Source organism: Trichosurus vulpecula, chromosome 3 (genome assembly GCF_011100635.1).
Source record: "Trichosurus vulpecula isolate mTriVul1 chromosome 3, mTriVul1.pri, whole genome shotgun sequence".
Taxonomy (NCBI): Eukaryota; Metazoa; Chordata; class Mammalia; order Diprotodontia; family Phalangeridae; genus Trichosurus; species Trichosurus vulpecula.
In genome coordinates this window covers 322460487-322479612 of record NC_050575.1, presented here as the reverse complement: position 1 = coordinate 322479612, position 19126 = coordinate 322460487, and the positions used below count along the sequence as shown (strand labels likewise).

Sequence of the window (19126 nt, the reverse complement as noted above, 5' to 3'; positions counted from 1 at the left end):
CGAAAGGAAGGGAAATTTACTGAGACAGAGTTCTAAAGAACAGTAGAAACTGGTCAGTGCTCAATCAGAAGTCAGCAACTGTAGGGGGAAACACTAGTCCTGTAGCATATGTGTTTTCATTTTAAATTGGAGGATCTAAGAAGACAGAAAGAACAGGAATATAATTTTTCCTAATAGGTATTCAGAGGACTATAATTCCTGGAAGATAATACTTGTAGGGATAGAACCCGGACCTTTGGTTTCACTGGTATAGGAAATTCCCAAAGGTAAATAGCTCCTTTTATCAGTGCAGAGGTCCCCATGTTCTCATCTTAGAGAATTACCTGGGATACTGAGAGGCTGAGACTTGCCCAGGGTAACACAGCTCTATAATAGATGTGAGAGGTAGGAATCAAATCCAAGTTTGCCTGGCTATGAGGGTGCCTCTCTAGACATCACACCACGCTGCTACTTGGACAATGCGTACCTACTTTTTTTTTCAAATACTGGTAGTAAAACCTAGTATGTAAAGGTCAATAGAGAACAGTCTGGCTATTTCTGGCTGAGGAGTAAAGCACGTAGACTGTAAAATGAAAGATTTAGAACCTGTCCCGCCAGATAAGGATTGTCTAAAAATCACCTGCTCCAGGAAACTACCATTGCTCAATCGGTGACTTGGCTTCTCTTTGGGAGGGATCTTCTGGATCCACATGGCAAAACCCACCCCTATGGTCAGAGCCACACCATATTTTTGGCCACAGGTCAGAGCATTTACTTTAGAGGTAACTTCCAGTCTGTTCTTTTTTATAGGTGGGAAAATGGAACCCAGAGAGGGGAAGTAACATTCTTCAGGGTCACGCAGTACGTTAAAGAGCCAGGATCTGAACTGAGGTCCTCCAGGTCCAGGGCTGTTAGTACTCATTCTAAATGAGCCACCTTATTCACCAGACTTGGCTCATCCTGACCTTTGACTTCCTCAAATCACAAAAGGATTTTCTTAGAGTCATTGTGTCTGACTCTTCCTGACCCCATTGGAGGTTTTCTTGGCAAAGATACCGGAGTGGTTTGCCATTTCCTCTCCAGCTCCTTTTACAGATGAGGAAACTGAGGCAAACAGGGTGAAGTGACTTAGCCAAGGTCACCCAGCTAGTAAGTGTTTGAGGCTAGATTTGACTCCAGGGGTGGCGCTCTATGTACTACACCACCTAGCTGCCCCAAAGGTAATGCCAGATACTGCGCTAAACACTTTATGATTTTTACTTCTTTTGATCCTCAAAACAACCCTGGGAAGTAGGTGCTATTATTACCACACACACACTCACACACTCACACACTCACACACACCATTTTACAGATAAAGAAATCAAAGCAAGCAGAGGTTGTGGCTTGCCCGTGTCACCAAACCAGGTCTGAGGCAGAATTTGAACTCAGCTCTTCTCGACACCAGGCCCCACACCCTACCCACTGCACCACCACCAACATTGTTCTAAAGAAGGCTAATGTGGGTGGCTAAGTGCCACAGGGAATAGAGAATTGATCTTGGAGTCAGGAAGACCTGAGTTCAAATCTGACCTCAGACATTTCCTAGCTTTGAGACCCTGGATGAGTCAGTTAGCCTCTGTATGTCCCAGTTTCCTCGTCTGTAAAATGGGGATAATAGCACCTACCTCTCAGGATTGCTATGGGGATCAAATGAGATAATATTTGTAAAGTATTTAGCACACTGCCAGGCACACAGGAGGTGCTTCATAAATGAGTTTCCTTGGGGCAGTTAGACGGTGCAGTAGATAGAGCACTGGCCCCAGAAACAGGAGGACCTGAGTTCAAATCCCAATTCAGATACTTATTGTGTGATGCTGGGCAAGTCATTTAGCCCCAATTGCCATTAAAAAAATGCCAGTTTCCCTCCTCTCAAACGATGTTGTACTTATGTATCTGTACGCATGATGTATCCTCCAGCTGAATGCAACCTTTTTTAGGGAAGGGGCCATTTGTCACGTCTTCCCTTTTCTTCCCAGCGCCTAACACGGTGACTTCTATATGGCGGGCAATTTACAAATGCTCAATAATTAAAGGGAATTCTCCTTTCTGGATTTCAGTTTCCTCATGCATAAAAGGGAGAAATGATAATAATATTCGCTCTGTCGACATCAACGAATATTTGGAGCAAAGCGTTTTGTGAATTGTAAAGTGTTCTGTAAAGGTGAAACATTCCTTTGTAACATAAAGATGTGAGTGAAAGGACGGGCCCTTGCAATATTCCATGAAGGGAAGGGATGAGAGCCGGAATTAGGGTGATGGCAGTGGGTTTGGGAAGGAACAGATGGATGAAAACGATACGACAGAAGTGGAATCCATAAGATCTGGAAACTCATTGCATTGGGGTGGGAGGGAAGGGACGAAAGGGAGGAGGGAGAGTCCAGAATGACTCCAAAGCTGGGAGTGATTGTGATAACGGTGGCGTGAGAATTATTACGTGTCTAACGCCGAATCAGTTGACAATCAAAAGTCCGAGTGTGTCATGGACTGGGCTTCACACACCCAAGGAGAGGTTTGCCTGTTTGTTTATGGCCCAGTCTTGTATACATTAGCTAGGTATATTTGCTAGCGTCTCATCCAATTATTTCTTGGCAATTTTCCCTCGTATTTGTTCAAGGTGCCCAACTTATTTACTTTCATATTTTCTTGTGTATATTACTGCTCTGAGGTATTTGTTTAAATGTTTCCTTTATGTGAAACAGGGATTAGGAAACATGCTCATGGTGACTTTCCAATTACAATATCTGAATGAAACGTTTCACGAATAGAAAATGCGTATGCTTCATTTGTCCCAGAATGATTTCTAAAGCTCCACTTGTTATGTAATCATAAAAAACTCGGAGTGTCAGTTTCCTTATCTGTAAAACGGAGATAAGAAAAATACCAATTTACAGTGTTATTGGAAGGAGAGGTCCCTGTAAATTGTGGGGCACTATAGGAATTTGAGTTATTGTTGCTGCTACAAACACTTAACTCTCAATCTTAAAGGACTCGTTTAAAATGAAACATGATTTAAGTTCACTAATACTTAAAGAAATGAAAATTAAAACGATCATGAGGTTCTACCTCACAGCCACTAAATGCCAACATGAGGCATGAGGGCTAGGCCTTAGTGGAGAGACATTCCTCTGTAATGTTTACCAGGGAAATAATTAAAAAGAAAAAAGACTTATTTGTACACAGATGTTTACAGCGGCACTATTTATGATAGCTAAATACTTAAATGAATCTAAACATCCAGTAGTCAAAGAATTTCTGGACTTCACAGGGTCACAAATTACTGTATTATCATATAGAATGAAAAATATGGAGGGGAAGTATAGCACGGGGGATAGTATGCTGGCCTCAGAGTCAAGGATACCTGGGACGTGTACTGACTGTGTGACCCTGGGCAAGTCATTTAACTCTGTCTGCCTCAGTTTTCTCATCTGTCAAATTGAGTGGGAGAAGGAAGTGGCAAACCACGGCGGCATCTTTTCCGAGAAAACCCCAAATGGGGTCACGAAGAGTTGGACACGACTAAGCAGCAGCAACTTGGAATTTCCTCACTGGCAGCTTGTTCTACCAATAGGTATAAGAGGAAAATACAAAACCAAGAGTGACAAAGATAAAGCATCAAGAGATATGGAAAAGTCTCTACGAAGCAATTCAAGTGGAAAAAAAAAGTAAAATTAGGAATTCCGCATATAAATATAAATGTATGACATTTTATTATCGTGTTAATTACTTATGTTAGCCTTGCTATCCGTATAGGCTTGCTTATTAATTACTCAGCTGATATTTCCACTTTGTTACTTTGAAGGATGGGTGGTTTCATTAACATCTGTTTTTGTTGTTCAGTAGTTTCAGTCATGTCTGATTCTTCGTGACCCTTGAAATTTTCTTGGCAAAAATGCTGGAGTAGTTTTCCATTTCCTTCTCCAGCTCATTTTACAGATGTGGAAACTGAGGCAAACAGGGTGAAGTGACTTGCCCAGGGTCACACAGCCAATAAGTGTCTGAGGTCAGATTTCAACCCAGGAAGAGGAATCTTCCTGACTCCAGGTCCGGCACTCTATCCACTGTGCAACCTAGCCTGGCACATTAACATTTGTACTCCTCCCCTCCCCCTGCCCCCTGTTAAACCTGAAAATTTGGTTGAAGGAAACAACAGAGCTAGGTGATAGAAAAATCCATGTTGTTCATTATTTTCCCTTAAAGCATAGCGGAGCTAGCTTACCTGTACGTACAAGGAGTCAGAGTATAAACTCTGGCTGCCTGAACAAAGCAATGAGAAAACTTATATACGTTATTTTAGCAGAGCTAGCAAGCCTGTATGACCTCATTTTTATGACCCCCATGTATGTTTAACCATGATACAAGAAGAGGATTTTCCTTAATGGAATAGATTGTAAATACAACAAATTAGATAGTTGTCAAAGTGTCAATTGGATTTGTAGCCCCAGGATCTCTGTGTTTAATTGGCCATTAACATTCCACAACATAGTATATGCCCATAAAATATTAAGATAAGGAAAAGTCACACAATTCAAGATAGTGTCTGGGCTCAAGGTTTTCACCCTTAATGGCCATGGACAGAGCAAGGAATACTCCATCTGGATTTGTTGATACAAGATAGAGATGTCTCTGAGCTTACTCAGAGAACAAAGAGACTGTTAGGATCAGGCTTTTCTTCTGGTTAAGTAGTTCAGGCCCTGATTCTTATTGAAATTACAAAAATGATATAAAATAGTATAATATTTTCCACACCCCACATACCCCAGACAAACGAAACTCTTACAATTCTTACCCATGTTTTCCTGTAAGATCAGAGAAGATCTAGTGAGTGTGTCAGATTCTTTCTTTCATTCAGCAACGGCAAGACGATGATCAATGTATCACTGGGTCTGTGCATTTGTGGTCTTTCATTCTTACTATGTGACCAATCAACATTCACTTCTAATTATACATAGTCTCCACAGTATTATTAATGCCCATCCTTGCACACAAATTATTGACACTTACCGCATCCTTCCCATTGACCTTTAAAGGGTTTGTCCTCTCGGTTCTCCTGAGAATGTGGAATTCCATGACTTAAAGTCATATAGCATGTTGGGGATAATAGTGGTGGTAACTCATGGCCTGGGCACCTCCCCTTAGCCTCCTGACATATATAGATTGAATTGAACCTCCGGGGATTACCCCCAAAGGGTCATTTTCTCTCTTTTGCTTGTTATACACCCACCTGGAGTTTACTCTATGCCAATCTCCAAATAAAGGCTAAAGATAAATAGTGTCTAGATTTCCACGGAGGTGAGGAAAAGGAGCCCCTAGCTCCCGAGCCAGCAGTCAGAGTAACAGTGAGGGTCTGGGGCATGGGATAACATTTATTTTATGCCACAGAAAATGAAGACAACACAGAGGGCTCACAGGAGTCTATAAATAGATAAACACATAAAGCACTCAAATAGCCCATTAACTTCTCCCGGAAGGCAACCATTTTGGAGCTGCTGAACAAGAAAGAGTCCTTTCTGTTACACTGTCGGAGTTACTCATTTTAATAGTGGGGGTGGGGGTGGGGGACGGGCTGCAGCAAGCTTGGAACCCTTGTTTCTCCAAGTCATCGATCCCTCTCTTTAGCCACAGGGACCAGGAAGATGATTCTTTTTTCCTCAAAGAAGCATGCTGTTCAGGAAATCCCCATTTCTCTCTAAAAGACCAGGTCTACAAACTCTTGAACTTGGTATCTCCCATTTGAGGTAACCTCTGTGTCTAACACTGCCTAGGAGGCAACTTTTCTTCTCTCTCTAGAAGGCTAGGTTCTAGGTCATGCCACCTAGTGTATCAAAATCCTCCCTTTTCTACACAGGAGGTTGGGTTAAGGGATGTTGCCCATGGGCTCCCCTCTCAGGTGAGTGGACATTATCATGTCCATCTCTGCCGTGTGCTTCTTCAGAAAACCTGTCAATGTCCTGGCTGCGGCTTAGAAAGTCCACCCTCAGGAGCCTGACCTCTCCATGGCTTTGGCAAACACACCACTGCCTCTGTTGGATGCTTCCATAAGAACTCAAATCACTGAGTCCCAGCCATCCAAGCATCTTGCAGGCAGTCCCTGACACTGAACACCAATCCAATGTTGGCTGTGAGCTCTCATCAAGGCACCAATGACATTCTTTGTGTAGAGGTCTCTTCTTGACCCTAGGCAGAGTTTCATGCCCTGAGCATCATCAGAATGGTTTCATCAGGCCTTAATCGGCCTTTTTTACTACACTGTTGAGATGATGGGTTTTTTCCCCCTTCAGCAGCAGACAGGTTACAATACAGTCCCAGACACCTCCTGTTCAGTTCTGATCCCAACTCCATCTGGAGACCTTAATGCAGATGCTAATGCTGGTGGGTCTTTTGTAGGACAATGTCCACGACTCCAGGCATTGCCTCTGGTGTTCTCCTTGCTTGATACTTGGCTTGATGGCAATACTTAGCAGATTGTTGAATAAAACAATCTCTTATCTTCTTTGTCATGGAATATCATATGATTATGATGTACACATGAGAGACATGTTTAAGGAAAATCTTTAAGACTTTGTTTCTTTTTAAGACAGTATTTTCACTATGTTTCTCTAAAGTCAACAAGGGGGAAGGGAGAGAAGATGGGAACAAGCAATTATTAAGCACCTACCATGTGCCACACACTGTGCTAAGCACTTTACAGATATCCTCTCATTTGATCTTAACAACCCTGTGATTTTCTCACCAAGCTTTCTATTAAATGTGGTATGCTATTTGTCATCTTTCCACTAAACGCCACTATAAATGCATTTAATTTAATAATAATGACCCTCAGTCTAATGAATCTATGATCTCAACTACACGAATGTTCCCACACATGGTGCTGATTGCAAGCCATGCATCTACACCTTCGTTTCTGGGAGATTTTTGTTGTTATTAAAGGAGCTCTGAATTTCCCAAAGGCAAATCCAGCCCCCTCTCCTCCTTTTGTTTAATTTTAGGCTCAATTTATTGTCCACTTGAAATGAATGTCAAGGATTAGCTCGATTGTTGTTGTCTGTCCTTCATTTTCAAAGAAGACCAGTGACATCACATCTTGACTCATTCACAGATTGGATTTAAGTGAGGCAGAGTTGCACAAAGTCATCAGCCTCACTCTCTCTTCCAGAGTCATCCAAGTCCAGTGGCAAGACAAAAGTCAGGATGACTGGCGATGGCTCGGGATGTAGTGGATGACCTTGATGTCTTCAGTGTCTGACCAAGCTCTAAGTGTTCCATGGTGCATGGCCGCCTTCACGGCCATTGGAACAAGTTGTTCTCATCTACCCATTTTGCTGAAAAAAGTCTTCACCTCCTGGGGTAGCTACCTCCCTAACTCACTGAAAGTCTTGAGGACTGTTGCTTACCCTCAACCTGGTTTAGCCTGTCTGCCAAGAGAGTTTACCTGGGTGTGGCCGCTGTGCATGCTACAGTTTCTTGGAGCCACAGGTGAGAGTTGGGTGGATCAGGTGGATGAACAGCCCTGGAGAGGGTGTGGCAGCCCTCACACCAGAGGCACTCATCTTCCCTGTACACCCCATATGCCCTACTGAGTTCTATTGGTTGTCTAATTACATCATAATATGGACAATAGATATGTGTCATTTGTTTTTTTCTGTGCGGATAGTTACACCAAACTCTTCTGGGTGGTTCTAAATCCCATCCAGGAGGTTCTTATTTGATGTAGCCAGGATGATGCCATCTGCAAACAAGCATCTGGAATACCCCCGTGCTCTTCCACTAGTATCCTCTTCTGCCTCTCCTTCATGGTCAGGACAAATGCCTCTGGTGAGGATATTTCTCTGTTTTGTGCCACATCTGATATTAATGATGACAGAGCTGTTGAACAAGGTTATCAGGTTATCACTTTTGTTTTACCTTTCAGGCAATCTGGAATAATTTTCATGCAAGCATTGAAGACACTGAGATGGAAGAGACTAGATGGCAGCATTTAGGAGGGGAAGGATAAAGAAGGAAATGTGAGCAATGTACACACAAAAGGGACCAATAGTCCATTCGTTTTTTAAAATCTTTTCATAATTTTTCTATTTTTTATCTAATTGCTGCTCTCTCAGTTTTATCTTTGAACGCTCTTGGGATGACTTGACTAGTTGGGTTGCTCATCAAGCTTTCTTTAAACTGTTTTTTTATTCCACTGTCCCTCTCTGCCTTCTGAAGGGATGCTACTCATAATCCTTCACTCTCCTCTGGAAAATTTTATCAATAAGTTTACGTTCCTGAAGCAATACTGCCTGTTGCTGCAATAGCTTTCTCTTTAGCAAGTAAGTCAAATGTTTGCCAAGGTGCTGTTTTAGGCTCTGATGGTTTCCTCCTTAAGGAAAATGACTCCCATTGGTCCACCCTGGCCGTCTTGACACCTTCCCCATTGTTTCCCTATTCTGGTTACCTTGAACAGCACTTCCCGACTTCTAGAATTCATGCCTCATTCCTGGATAAGTTAAACCACTTGGCTTTGAAGCTGCTGCCTTCGGACGGAGCTGAGCGGAATGATCAATGAGCGAGTGAACACTCACGTAGCCCACAATATTTAGCTGGCTCCAAAGCAGACCATGCACCATTCTGGCCATCTTGCCACCCGCTTTGCAGCTTACCCCTCCCCTCCCCCATTCCCATTTCATACTCTCCTCTTACTTTCCAATTCTTGCTGTGGGAACAGTAACCCTGTCACCGTCCCTGTGGCACTACTCATGAATTCCTGTGACTCTTTAAACCCAAATTCCCTTTCCTGGCCATCACTCTCCTGTTGTTGTTGCTTCCGTTTACTAGAATGTAAGTCCCTAAGGGGAAGGACTATATCATGTTTGTATCTGCATCTCCATCACTTGGCACAGTGCTTGGCTTCGTAGTAAATGCTTAATAATTTTTTTATTCACCCATTCATTCATAGGCTAAAATTCTTTATGAAATTACTTGTCTATATCCACATTCTTTCTTCCATCCATACTTGATTTTCATCATCAAGAGCTTGTTTAAATAGAATTATTGGATAGAATTATTTGGATAGAATTATTTTAATTGCATGTGGTATCTCTTACATGTATTATTTCATTTTCTCACTTGACAGAATGCATATATACTCTGTACATATATGTATGTGTGTACTTACATGTACACCTATATGCAAAATACATATGCTTATATATGCTGAAAACAAACACAACATTTAAGGATCTGTTATTTGAGGTTGGTCTAGACAAACTCCAAGGTCCCTAATAGATCTAGGTCTATAATCCTATGATTTTGACAAGGTACAGAACTTCTTGGGTGGGGAACTATATTCACCAATTCAGATCACAACCTGTGAACTCTGCACCTGGGAACCTTAAAAAAGTTGTAGGAAGTTGTTGGAAACATATATAAGTGATTTACACAGGGTCGCACACACACTAATTATAAGGGTCAGGAGTTGAACCCAGGTATTACTGGCTCTGAGCCTTATATGCCATCCATTGTGTGTGTGTGTGTGTGTGTGTGTGTGTGTGTATGCTTGTATGTGCATGTGTATATATACACACACATATCCAATCAATTTAAGTCAACGACTGCATTTACTATATTCAAGGCATGGGAGCCCAGAGAGGAGAGAGTGTCCAGGAGAAAGAATTGGTCAATAGTACCAAAAGCTTCACAAATGCCTAGGCAGATTAGGATTGAGAAAAGGCTATTCGATTTATGTTGGGAGGTCAAGAACAATCTTTTGTTTTGTTTTGTTTCCCACAGAAAGGAACTTGTTTAATTGTGAGGCAAAAGGGAAGAAGTTATCTTTAAAATTATGAGAAACAGGAGTGTAAACTCTAGGTCTTTGGTAATACCAGGGTGTGGGAGAGGGAGGGATGCCATTTGTATCTGCAAATTAAGTGGTGTTGATTCTTTTTTTTGTCCCTACACTTAGTGTCATTTTTTCCAGTCCTTTACTTTTTAGTCACTGATGTCAAAGGGAGCTAAGTGACAACTTCGACTCTGTGAAGTATGGGGGGCAGTCCGAGGAATTTACCTGAAGGCAGATTTCTTGACAAGATAATTAGGCATTTAGTGGGCATAATTAGTTGTTCTCATTTATGAAGAAATCACTGCTGCTCAAATGGTGGACCCTTAGATCACTTGTGTATTATGAAGGCAGAATTTATAATTTCAAACAGAATCATATATATGTCTGAATGGTTCAGAACCACAGGATATAAGGAATTCTCAAGGTAGGAGGCAGAAGAATTAAAGCATGTATTTAAGCTCCAGAGTAACAGACCCACAAACCAGCATCCCCATTTTGATATTTGGATCAAAAGCCTCCAGGCCCAATAAGTCCACCTCACAAGAGTAACCAGGAGGCCGCAGAGAAGCAAGATGGTATAAAGCAAAATCATATACATGCTTCCCCTCTATGGTAAAAAGATTACCCACTGGCCTCAAGTCCTTGCTCAGCACTCCTCGATCCACACGTAGGTCAGCTCTGCTACCAGCAGCTCCTGCTTCAGCTTCAGCTGTAGCTGCCTCTGGCTCCAACGGAAGCTGTTTTTAACCATCCGGCTAGCAGCTTCTGTGGGGGTGTAAGATCCACCCACAGCTTCTGCCGGCATGCCGGGAAAGCACAGGTTCTTTCAATCTGCTTAACCAAGGGAAGCAAGGTGAAGGGGTTGACTGGGAAAGCACAGGTTCTTTCAATCTGCTTAACCAAGGTAAGCAAGGTGAAGGGGTTGACAAGCTTACTTTAATCCAACATAGGCCCTCCCTGGAGTTAGCCCTACCCCACCAAGTTTCCACCCCTAACAGGGCTCTGGGCCTGGGGCCTAGCACCCAGCAAGGCTCAATGAGATAAACTGAGTCACTCAAAGAAAACAGAGGCCATTCTCCTTAATACTTGCCATCTCAGAAGACATTACTCCAGCCCTGTAGCCTTTTCCACAGTAATGTATATATGTAACACTTGGAGGATCTAGGAAGCCTGCATTAGGCTTAAAGTACTCAGTTGTAGCAATTTAGGTCAGGAGATGAGAGAGTTTGGGCACCATGAGGTATTTTCACATTCTTTTACTGATTTTGAGTTCCAAATTCACTCCCTCCAAGAATAATCTTTTAGAGAGCAGCGTCAGTGGAGCGATGGGTTGGAAACCAGGTTGCAAGACACTGAGAAGTCAAAGGATCATGAGGAAATTGAGGCAGCTAATGTTTTATTTCTATGAGTCTGGGAGAGAAGAGATAGAGCACAGTAGTTGAAGAGGATATCAGAGTCAAGCAAAAGGCTGGTTTTGTTTTTTTTTTTTTTAGGATTGGGAGACTTGCACATTCGTAGACAGGAGGGAAAGTAACAGGAGATAGAGTCTGAGAGAGGCAGGGACCAAAAGAGACATAAAGATAGAGACAAGAGACAGAGTAGCGACACAGAGACACATAGAGAGATGAGGAAAGTTTCTAGAGGAACCTGGGGCAGGGTGGGAACAAAGGCACAGGTAGAGGCATTGGCCTTGGCAAAGAGAAGGGTCACCTCTTCCTCAGAGACAGGACTAGCAGAGGAGAAAAGTGATGAAGATCTAGGGGGATTTTGAAACATGGAATAGAATATCAGACATGAGGCAGCTCACAATTAATGTCTCTATTTTCCCATAAAGCAAGAAGAAATGGCATCTCCTGAAAGAAGGAGAATAGGAGAGCCGTTGGGTATTTGAAGAGAGGAGAGCAGATGCTGAGGTGAGTAGGATAGGGGCAAAGACTAAAATAAAAGGCTGAATAATCCATATAACTGTGAAATCTTATACTGGCATTCAAAAATCATTTTCACAAGATGTAGGAGAGTTAGAAAGTCATTTGTCTGAAGAGGATCTGAGGGTCTTTGTGGAAGTTTAATATGAATCAGAAGTGTTACAAGATAACCAGAATGAATTATCCAAGCTAATGAAATGTTTGTGGCTATATGAGATAGGGCTTTCAGGACAAGGAGGTAACAGTCCTTTTATACTCTGCCATGGTCAGACTACACCTAGTCTTATGTTCAGTTCTAAAGGGAGATATGGCTTTTAGGAACAAAGAGGTAACAGCCCTCCTATACTTCATCATGATCAGACTACACCTGAAGTCTTAGGCTCAGTTCTGGAGGCCACATTTGAGCATCCAGAGGAGGCCAAACAGGATAGTGAAGGACCTAGAACTTCTGCCATATGAAAATTGGTTAGAAGTGAGTATGTTTATCCTGAAGAAGAGAAGTTAGAGGGCCACATGATGGTTGTCTTCAAGTATCTGAAGGATTGTCAAACAGAAATTAGATTGAACTTGTTCTGTTTGGTCCCAGAAGACAGTGCTAGGAAAAATTAGTGGAGTTTGCTTCAATTTAAAGAAGAACTTCTTAATAATTAGAGCTATCCAAAAATGAAATGGGTTGCCTCAGGAGTTGGTGGGTTTCTCCTCCTGCCTCTCTGGGTTGCTGTGAGGATCAAATGATACTTTTTAAGTTTAAAAGGCACTTAGCACAGTGCCTGGCACAGAGCAAGTGCATATAAGCGCTTGTTCCCTTCCCCTTCCCCTTTCTCCCTTTAAGCAAAGTCTAGGTAACCTCTCCTGAGGAGTGATGGAGGAGAGCTGGTCCATGTCCACACTCCATCCCAACTAATACCCCTTCCTCTTGCCATGGCTGTGGCCTGTTGCCTGTGGACAACCAAGACTGTGGCACTGCCACTACTTGCTGTAGTATTTATATATTTTACCATTTAACATACGTATAATGGCGTTACCATTTTTATTAGATTCCTATCTTTTTTTTAACGACACTGACAACATTTGTGCCCCTAATTCCATTTTTCCCATAAGCTTTGTGGTTTTTATTGTACAGTTTTGCACAGCACAGTGATTTAGGAACAAATATGTTGTATTATAGCAGAACTAACCGTACCGGTTGGACTCAACGGTCTCTGCAGATTCTTTCAATTCTGAAACTCTAAGCCTCCATAATTTATCTAAGCACTTCTTGTTAAACATGTAAAGTCTCTTGGGAGAAATCTGATTCAACTCAGAAAGCATCATTTAAGTGCCTACTATGTGTAAGTTGCTGTTCCAGGTACTGAGGATACAAGAACAGAACTTCAAACAGGCTCTGCCCTCAAGGAACTTTAGTCTACTAGATAAAAGGCTCCATGTATTTACTACCTATTGTATCATTTAGTTAAACTCACAGCAAAGGCTGGATTAATAATGCATGATGTCCACACTCTGTGGGGACAAGATCCTTCTTGCAAAGGTGAAGGGTGACCTCAATACATTTTGGTTAAAAAAAAGGGAGGGGAAGCTAGGTGACACAGTGGATAGAACGCCAGCCCTGGAGTCAGAAGGACCTGAGTTCAACTTGGGCCTCAGACACTTGACACTTCCTACCTGTGTGACCCTAGGCAAGTCACTTAACTCTCATTGCCTTGCAAAAATATAATAAATCCTGATCAAGAATTCTATTACTCCTTGTTCTAGTCTAGTTCTGCAAATACATATGCACAAAGAATAGCACTTTTCACATCATCAATACCATTTAGAGTTTTATTACTTTGCAATAGGGGCATTTTTGACATCATTTTTAAACTCACAAAACTGAGCAATCAAAAGAAATGAACGATCTTTGGTTATATGATTCAATCATATCAAATAACAAATGAAACAAATGCTCCCATTGCTAATACAAACATTTTGCTTCTTTGGTGAAACATACACTTGAAAGGACAGTGTCTTTCAGGCAGTATGCACTCAAAAAATTCATTAATTTTGATCTGAAGAACCAGGAAACCTTAACAACAAAATTAGCTTTGAAAAATGAAAGCCATGAAAACAAAGAAATGAAGCACCTACAAAACCAGTGAGGTCTAAAATGAGCATGTGGAAATATATTTAATGGAAAAAGACAAGTTCCAGATTCATTTATTCTATATTTATCTAGATAAATTTAACGAATTGATAGGCCAATGAATGAACAGTAAAAATAAAATGCTTGATAGTGTTTTTCATTGTAAAGGTGGTTGTATTAACTGTTCGACGGAATCATTTTCCTGAGACCAGACACAGTAGGTGAACTGAACTGATGAAGCAGCTCCAGTTTCTCCCTAAAAAGGAAGGAAATAAGCATTTATTAAACACTTATAGACCACCAGACCCAGTGGTAAGCGCTTTATAAATGTTATCTCATTTGATCTTCACAACAACACTGGAGGTAGATGCTTTTATTATCATTAGTTTGCAGTTGGGGAAACTCAGGCAGAAGTTAAGTGACTTGCCCAGGGTCATTCATCTAAAAAGAGGCAAGTTTGGATTTAAACTAAGGTCTTACCACTCTAGAGAGCAATTTGGAACTATGCCCAAAGGGCTATAAAAATGTGCATACCCTTTGACCCAGCAATAGCACTTCTAGGGCTATATCCCAAAGAGATCACACAAGAGGGAAAAGGGCCCATATGTACAAAAATATTTATAGCAGCTCTTTTTGTGGTGGCAAAGAACTAGAAATCAAGGGGATGCCCATCAATTGGGGGACGGCTAAACAAGTTGTGGTATATGAATGTAATGGAATACTATTGTGCTATAAGAAATGATGAGCAGAAGGACTTCATAATAACCTGGAAAGAACTACATGATATGATGCTGAGTGAGCGGAGAAGAACCAGGAACACTGTACACAACCACGGATATATGGATTCTGTGATGACTAACTTTGATATACTTGGCTCTTCTCAGCAACGCAAGGTTCGACAACCACTCCAAAAGACTCATGATGGAAAAAGCTATTCACATCCAGAAAAAGAATTACAGAGTTTGAATACAGATCGAAGCAAACCATTTGCTCTCTCTCTCTTGTCTGTTTTTTTAAAATTTTGTTTCTTCTTTCTCATGGTTCATTCCACTGATTATAATTCTTCTTTACAACCTGACTATTGTGAAAATAAGTTTAGTATGAAGGTATATGTAGAACCTATACTGGATTGCATGCTGTCGTGGGTGAGGAGGGGAGAGGAGAGGAGGGAGGAGAAGAAAATCTGGCACTCAAAAACTTGTGGAACTGAGTGTTGTAAACTAAAAGTCAAAAATAAATTTAAAGAAATAAACTAAGGTCTTCCTGACTCCAGGCCCAGTGCTCTATCCACTATGCCAAGCTGCCCTATAAAAAACAGTTAGGGTTACGTAAGAGAGAGGAACCTAATCTGAGTAATTGTACACTTGCGAATACATAGACATATATATATATGCATATATATATATATATATATAAGTACACTATATATGTATGTGCACAGTCATTGCTATATTTCATACATGAGAGACAGCTAGGTGGAGCAGTGAACAGGGTGCTGGGCCTGGAGTCAGGAACCTGAGTTCAAATAGGGCTTCAGACATTTGCTAACTGTGTGACCCTGGGCAAGTCGCTTCACCCTGTTTGCCTCAGTTTCCTCATCTGTAAAATGATCTGGAGAAGGAAATGGCAAACCACTTTAGTATCTTTGCCAAGGAAACCACAAATAGGGTCATGAAGAATCAGATACGACTGTGCAACAACTGAACAACAAAATTACATATACATGTGTCCATATAAACACACATATATAGTAGATGAATATATTATATAAATGCATATGCATATCCATATTTAACTAATCCATAAAGCTCTGTGATTTTGGTGAGATCTTAGAATGGATGATGTTGGAATAGAGAAATCTGGGCCACCAAGATTTCTCTAAACTCTGGGTCTTTGGCTTTTCTGCCTCAAAATCCAAGAAAAGAATTGTTCTGTGCAAGCAGGCTGATCTTTGGTGAAGCCATCCCAGACTCTCAGAAGCGGAAAGGTCTTCAGGATGCAATGAGGTGTGACCTCAGTAACCACGGTCGTCCAGGGTGCTGCCTTTAAACTGCCTGGCAGAGCTTAACCTCCCAAAGCCCTGAGATATTATGTCATTTTGCATGGTTTTGAGTCTTTCAAGTTTGAAAATTAAATAGGATTCCTCTTCCTGACTAGGATGCTGGCCTTGGAGTCAGGAAGTCCTTCCTCTGGCAGAAACTTGCTAGCTGAGTGAGCTTAATCTTAACCTCTCAGACACCTAGCAACTCTCCAAGACTATATCTAAAGGCACTTCCAGTCTCCTTCAGTGAAGAATGTTGTTTCCACACTAGGAGTTCCTGGCACTGATAAAATATATGTAAGGCCAATTTTTTCCCCTCTCTCTATCTCATCTCTAAACAAATTATAAAAAAATTTCACATTTCATACCTTCATGTTCATTGCAATAATTCCAAGTTCAAACATATTGTCATATCCCACTTGATAAGTTATATGTTTAAGGACAGACTCACATGCTTCCTTTGGAGATAAACCCTACAAGAGAAAAAGCTAGATTCTAATAGGGTTTAATACAATGGGGAAAAATACAAGTAATTCAGGAGCTAAAGTTATTCAAATAAAAATATAAATAACCAATACCTAAAATATAAGAGAAGCCAATGACACATTCTACTTTTAAGATTCCAGCTGTCATATAAAATCACAGGGGGATTTGAGAATACCTTTAACTACCAAAACACATTTATGCTAGTGCTTCTAATTTTTAATCTGTACTTTCTTCATAGCATCCTTTTAATAATTTTATTTTGGCATTTAATTGGAGAAAGCTATTAAATTCAAATTACATGTACAGATGTAAGAAGAAAACAAACCATTTTAAACATCTAAAGATAATTTTAAAATTCTATATGCAATAAAATAGTACTTGTAAATAAATATGGGGCTAGAAGCATTGTAGTGTGGTAGGAGGTAGCTTTGGCCTCAGAGGATAGGGAGGGATTCACAACCTTTTCTGCTGCATCTTGGGCAAGTGACCCTGGGACTTCAGTTTCTTTATCTGTAAAATGAGAGGTGAGATGGTCCACAAGGCCCCTTTGGGCTCTAAATCAGTGATTCTTTCAACTTCATTAATTCAAACAAAGCAGAAATTAATAGAGAACTAAAAGTCTAAATTTTAATGTATATCTTGCCTTATGTAACAAATATATTCAGAAAAATTGGAAGTTGAATATAAATTAAGAAATTTCAAATGGGAAGGAACAAGCATTTATTAAGTACCTATTGTGTAACAGGCACACACTAAGCACTTTATAAATAATACCTAATTTCATCTCTCAAACAATTCTGAGAGGTGCTAATATCCCCCCCATTTTATCTTGAGGAAACTGAGGCAGAAGGAAGTTAAGTGTCTTGCCTCAGGTCTCATAGGTAATGTCTGAGGTTGATTTGAACTCAGTTCTTCTTAATTCCAGGCCCAGCACTCTATCCACCAGAGCCACCTACTTGTCTGAATGCACAAAATTCACCATTTAACAGACCTCTGTAGCAAATTCTGTCACAAAGTGAAAAATCTTTCTGAAACAGGATTAATCAATCATCTTCTATTTTTTCTCTTACATAAGTTCATGTTTTCATGTATCAGTTTTTCTCAAAGTAGGGCACAGTTGTGGCACCATTTAAAATATTTAATTTAGGCTTCTTTAGAAGTTTACACTTGAGCAAGGAAGGTTGATCTTGGAAACAATATTGTAAAAGCCTTCCTTCACAGTAGTTTGACTTTTAAAATATATGTCATTCATTCAAAGGTTGGACTAGTTGCCTTATGAGGGGACAAAGATGGGGAGAGAGCTTGGGGGTTGAGTTGCTAAATATCCCATGAGTTGTATTTTTTTCTCATTTTAGAAAAAAATGAAGCTATCTTGGATCGGCACTGGAGAGTAGAGTTCTAGAATCTCCCTGGAAAGACACAGAGCTGGAAAGTGAATTGAGAGAAGACAGGAGAGCAGCAGGAGTGGTCATAACAGATGGAAGACACTTTTCAGGAGACTGACTCTATGTCTTGTGGTGTCTGGTGTCTTCTCTACCTGGCTCTCTTATCCGCTTGTTAAGAGAACCAAGCAGGGAGTGAAAGGATTATCTCTACCTACTTGGAGAAGGCTCTGATTCACAGTGAACCAAGTCTATCCCTGTTTCTTCCTTGTTATTGCCTACATGTGGTCAAGCCCTGGTTACTGCTAAATGTTTCTCTCATCCTCTAGAACCGTTTCCTAGTTGTTTGTAATTTAATACTAGTTCTAGATAAAGATTTTAAAAAATTCTGTCTTGCATTAGTGTCTTTGCTATAGAGATCACAGATAAGAGGGAAAATAGTCCGTAAATAGGCAACTAGGTATCCCAGTTGATACAGTGCTGGGCCTGGAGTCAGGAAGATGCCCTTCTTGAATTCAAATCTGATCTCAGACACTTACTACCTGTGTGTTCCTGGGCAAGTCTCTTTGCCCTCTCTGCCTCAGTTTCCTCATTTGTAAAATGAGCTGGAGAAGTAAACGGCAAACTGCTCCAATATCTTTGCTAAGAAAACCTCAAATGGGGTCACCAAGAGTCAGACATGACTGAACAATAAGTGAGTGAATAATTAGCTATACTGAATTCAACAGACTGCCTGGGGCTCAGAGATGTAAAACATTTTGATTAATAATCTGTATTTTTAAACTTTCTAATGTTACAGGGAAAAGAGGACATGGGAAGGGGGACCTTTGCCTTTGGCTAAAAAATATCTCAAGCAAACAATCTCTGTCTTCCAGATAACAGGCAGCTTAGAATCCAGGGGCCTCTGGGCTTTCCCATCTCCCAGGGGGAAGAACAAAGAATTCAGAGCCGAAGGGCACAGATAAGTGTGGTCAAAGAAGGGGAGAGGAGAGTAGGAGAAGCCCTCTGCCATACTGCCCAGCGTCAGCTGGCCTACAAATGCAGAACGTCTGTTTACAGGATTCGATTCAATTCAACGCTTATGAAGCACTAACTGTGTTCGAGTCGCTGTGGGCTAATCACTACTATGGATAAAAAGACCACAGTCCCTGCTTGCTGAGGAGCTTGAGTTCCACCGGAAAGACGAAACGCGCACACAAGTAAGGAAAAATAAAGAACACGCAAAGAAACTAGGAGGATCGGGAAAGGCCTCACGCAGGCGACAGGTGAACTATGTTTGGAAGGCACCTAGGAACCCTGCAGGGCAGAGATAAGAGGGGAATACATTCCCAACATGGA

General features: G+C 41.1%; 1 protein-coding gene across 1 annotated transcript in view; it reads right to left on the bottom strand.

The window, feature by feature from the left end:
- Nucleotides 1-13564: 13564 nt before the first annotated feature.
- Nucleotides 13565-19126, bottom strand: part of LOC118841128 (N(4)-(Beta-N-acetylglucosaminyl)-L-asparaginase-like) — a 73389-nt gene continuing 67827 nt past the window's right edge. The window contains exons 9-10 of the mRNA XM_036748530.1: nucleotides 16289-16393; nucleotides 13565-14135 (exon numbers count right to left, since the gene is read on the bottom strand). Of these exons, the coding sequence (XP_036604425.1) occupies nucleotides 14037-14135; nucleotides 16289-16393 (204 nt within the window). The 3' untranslated portion in view covers nucleotides 13565-14036. The remainder of the gene's footprint in view (nucleotides 14136-16288; nucleotides 16394-19126) is intronic.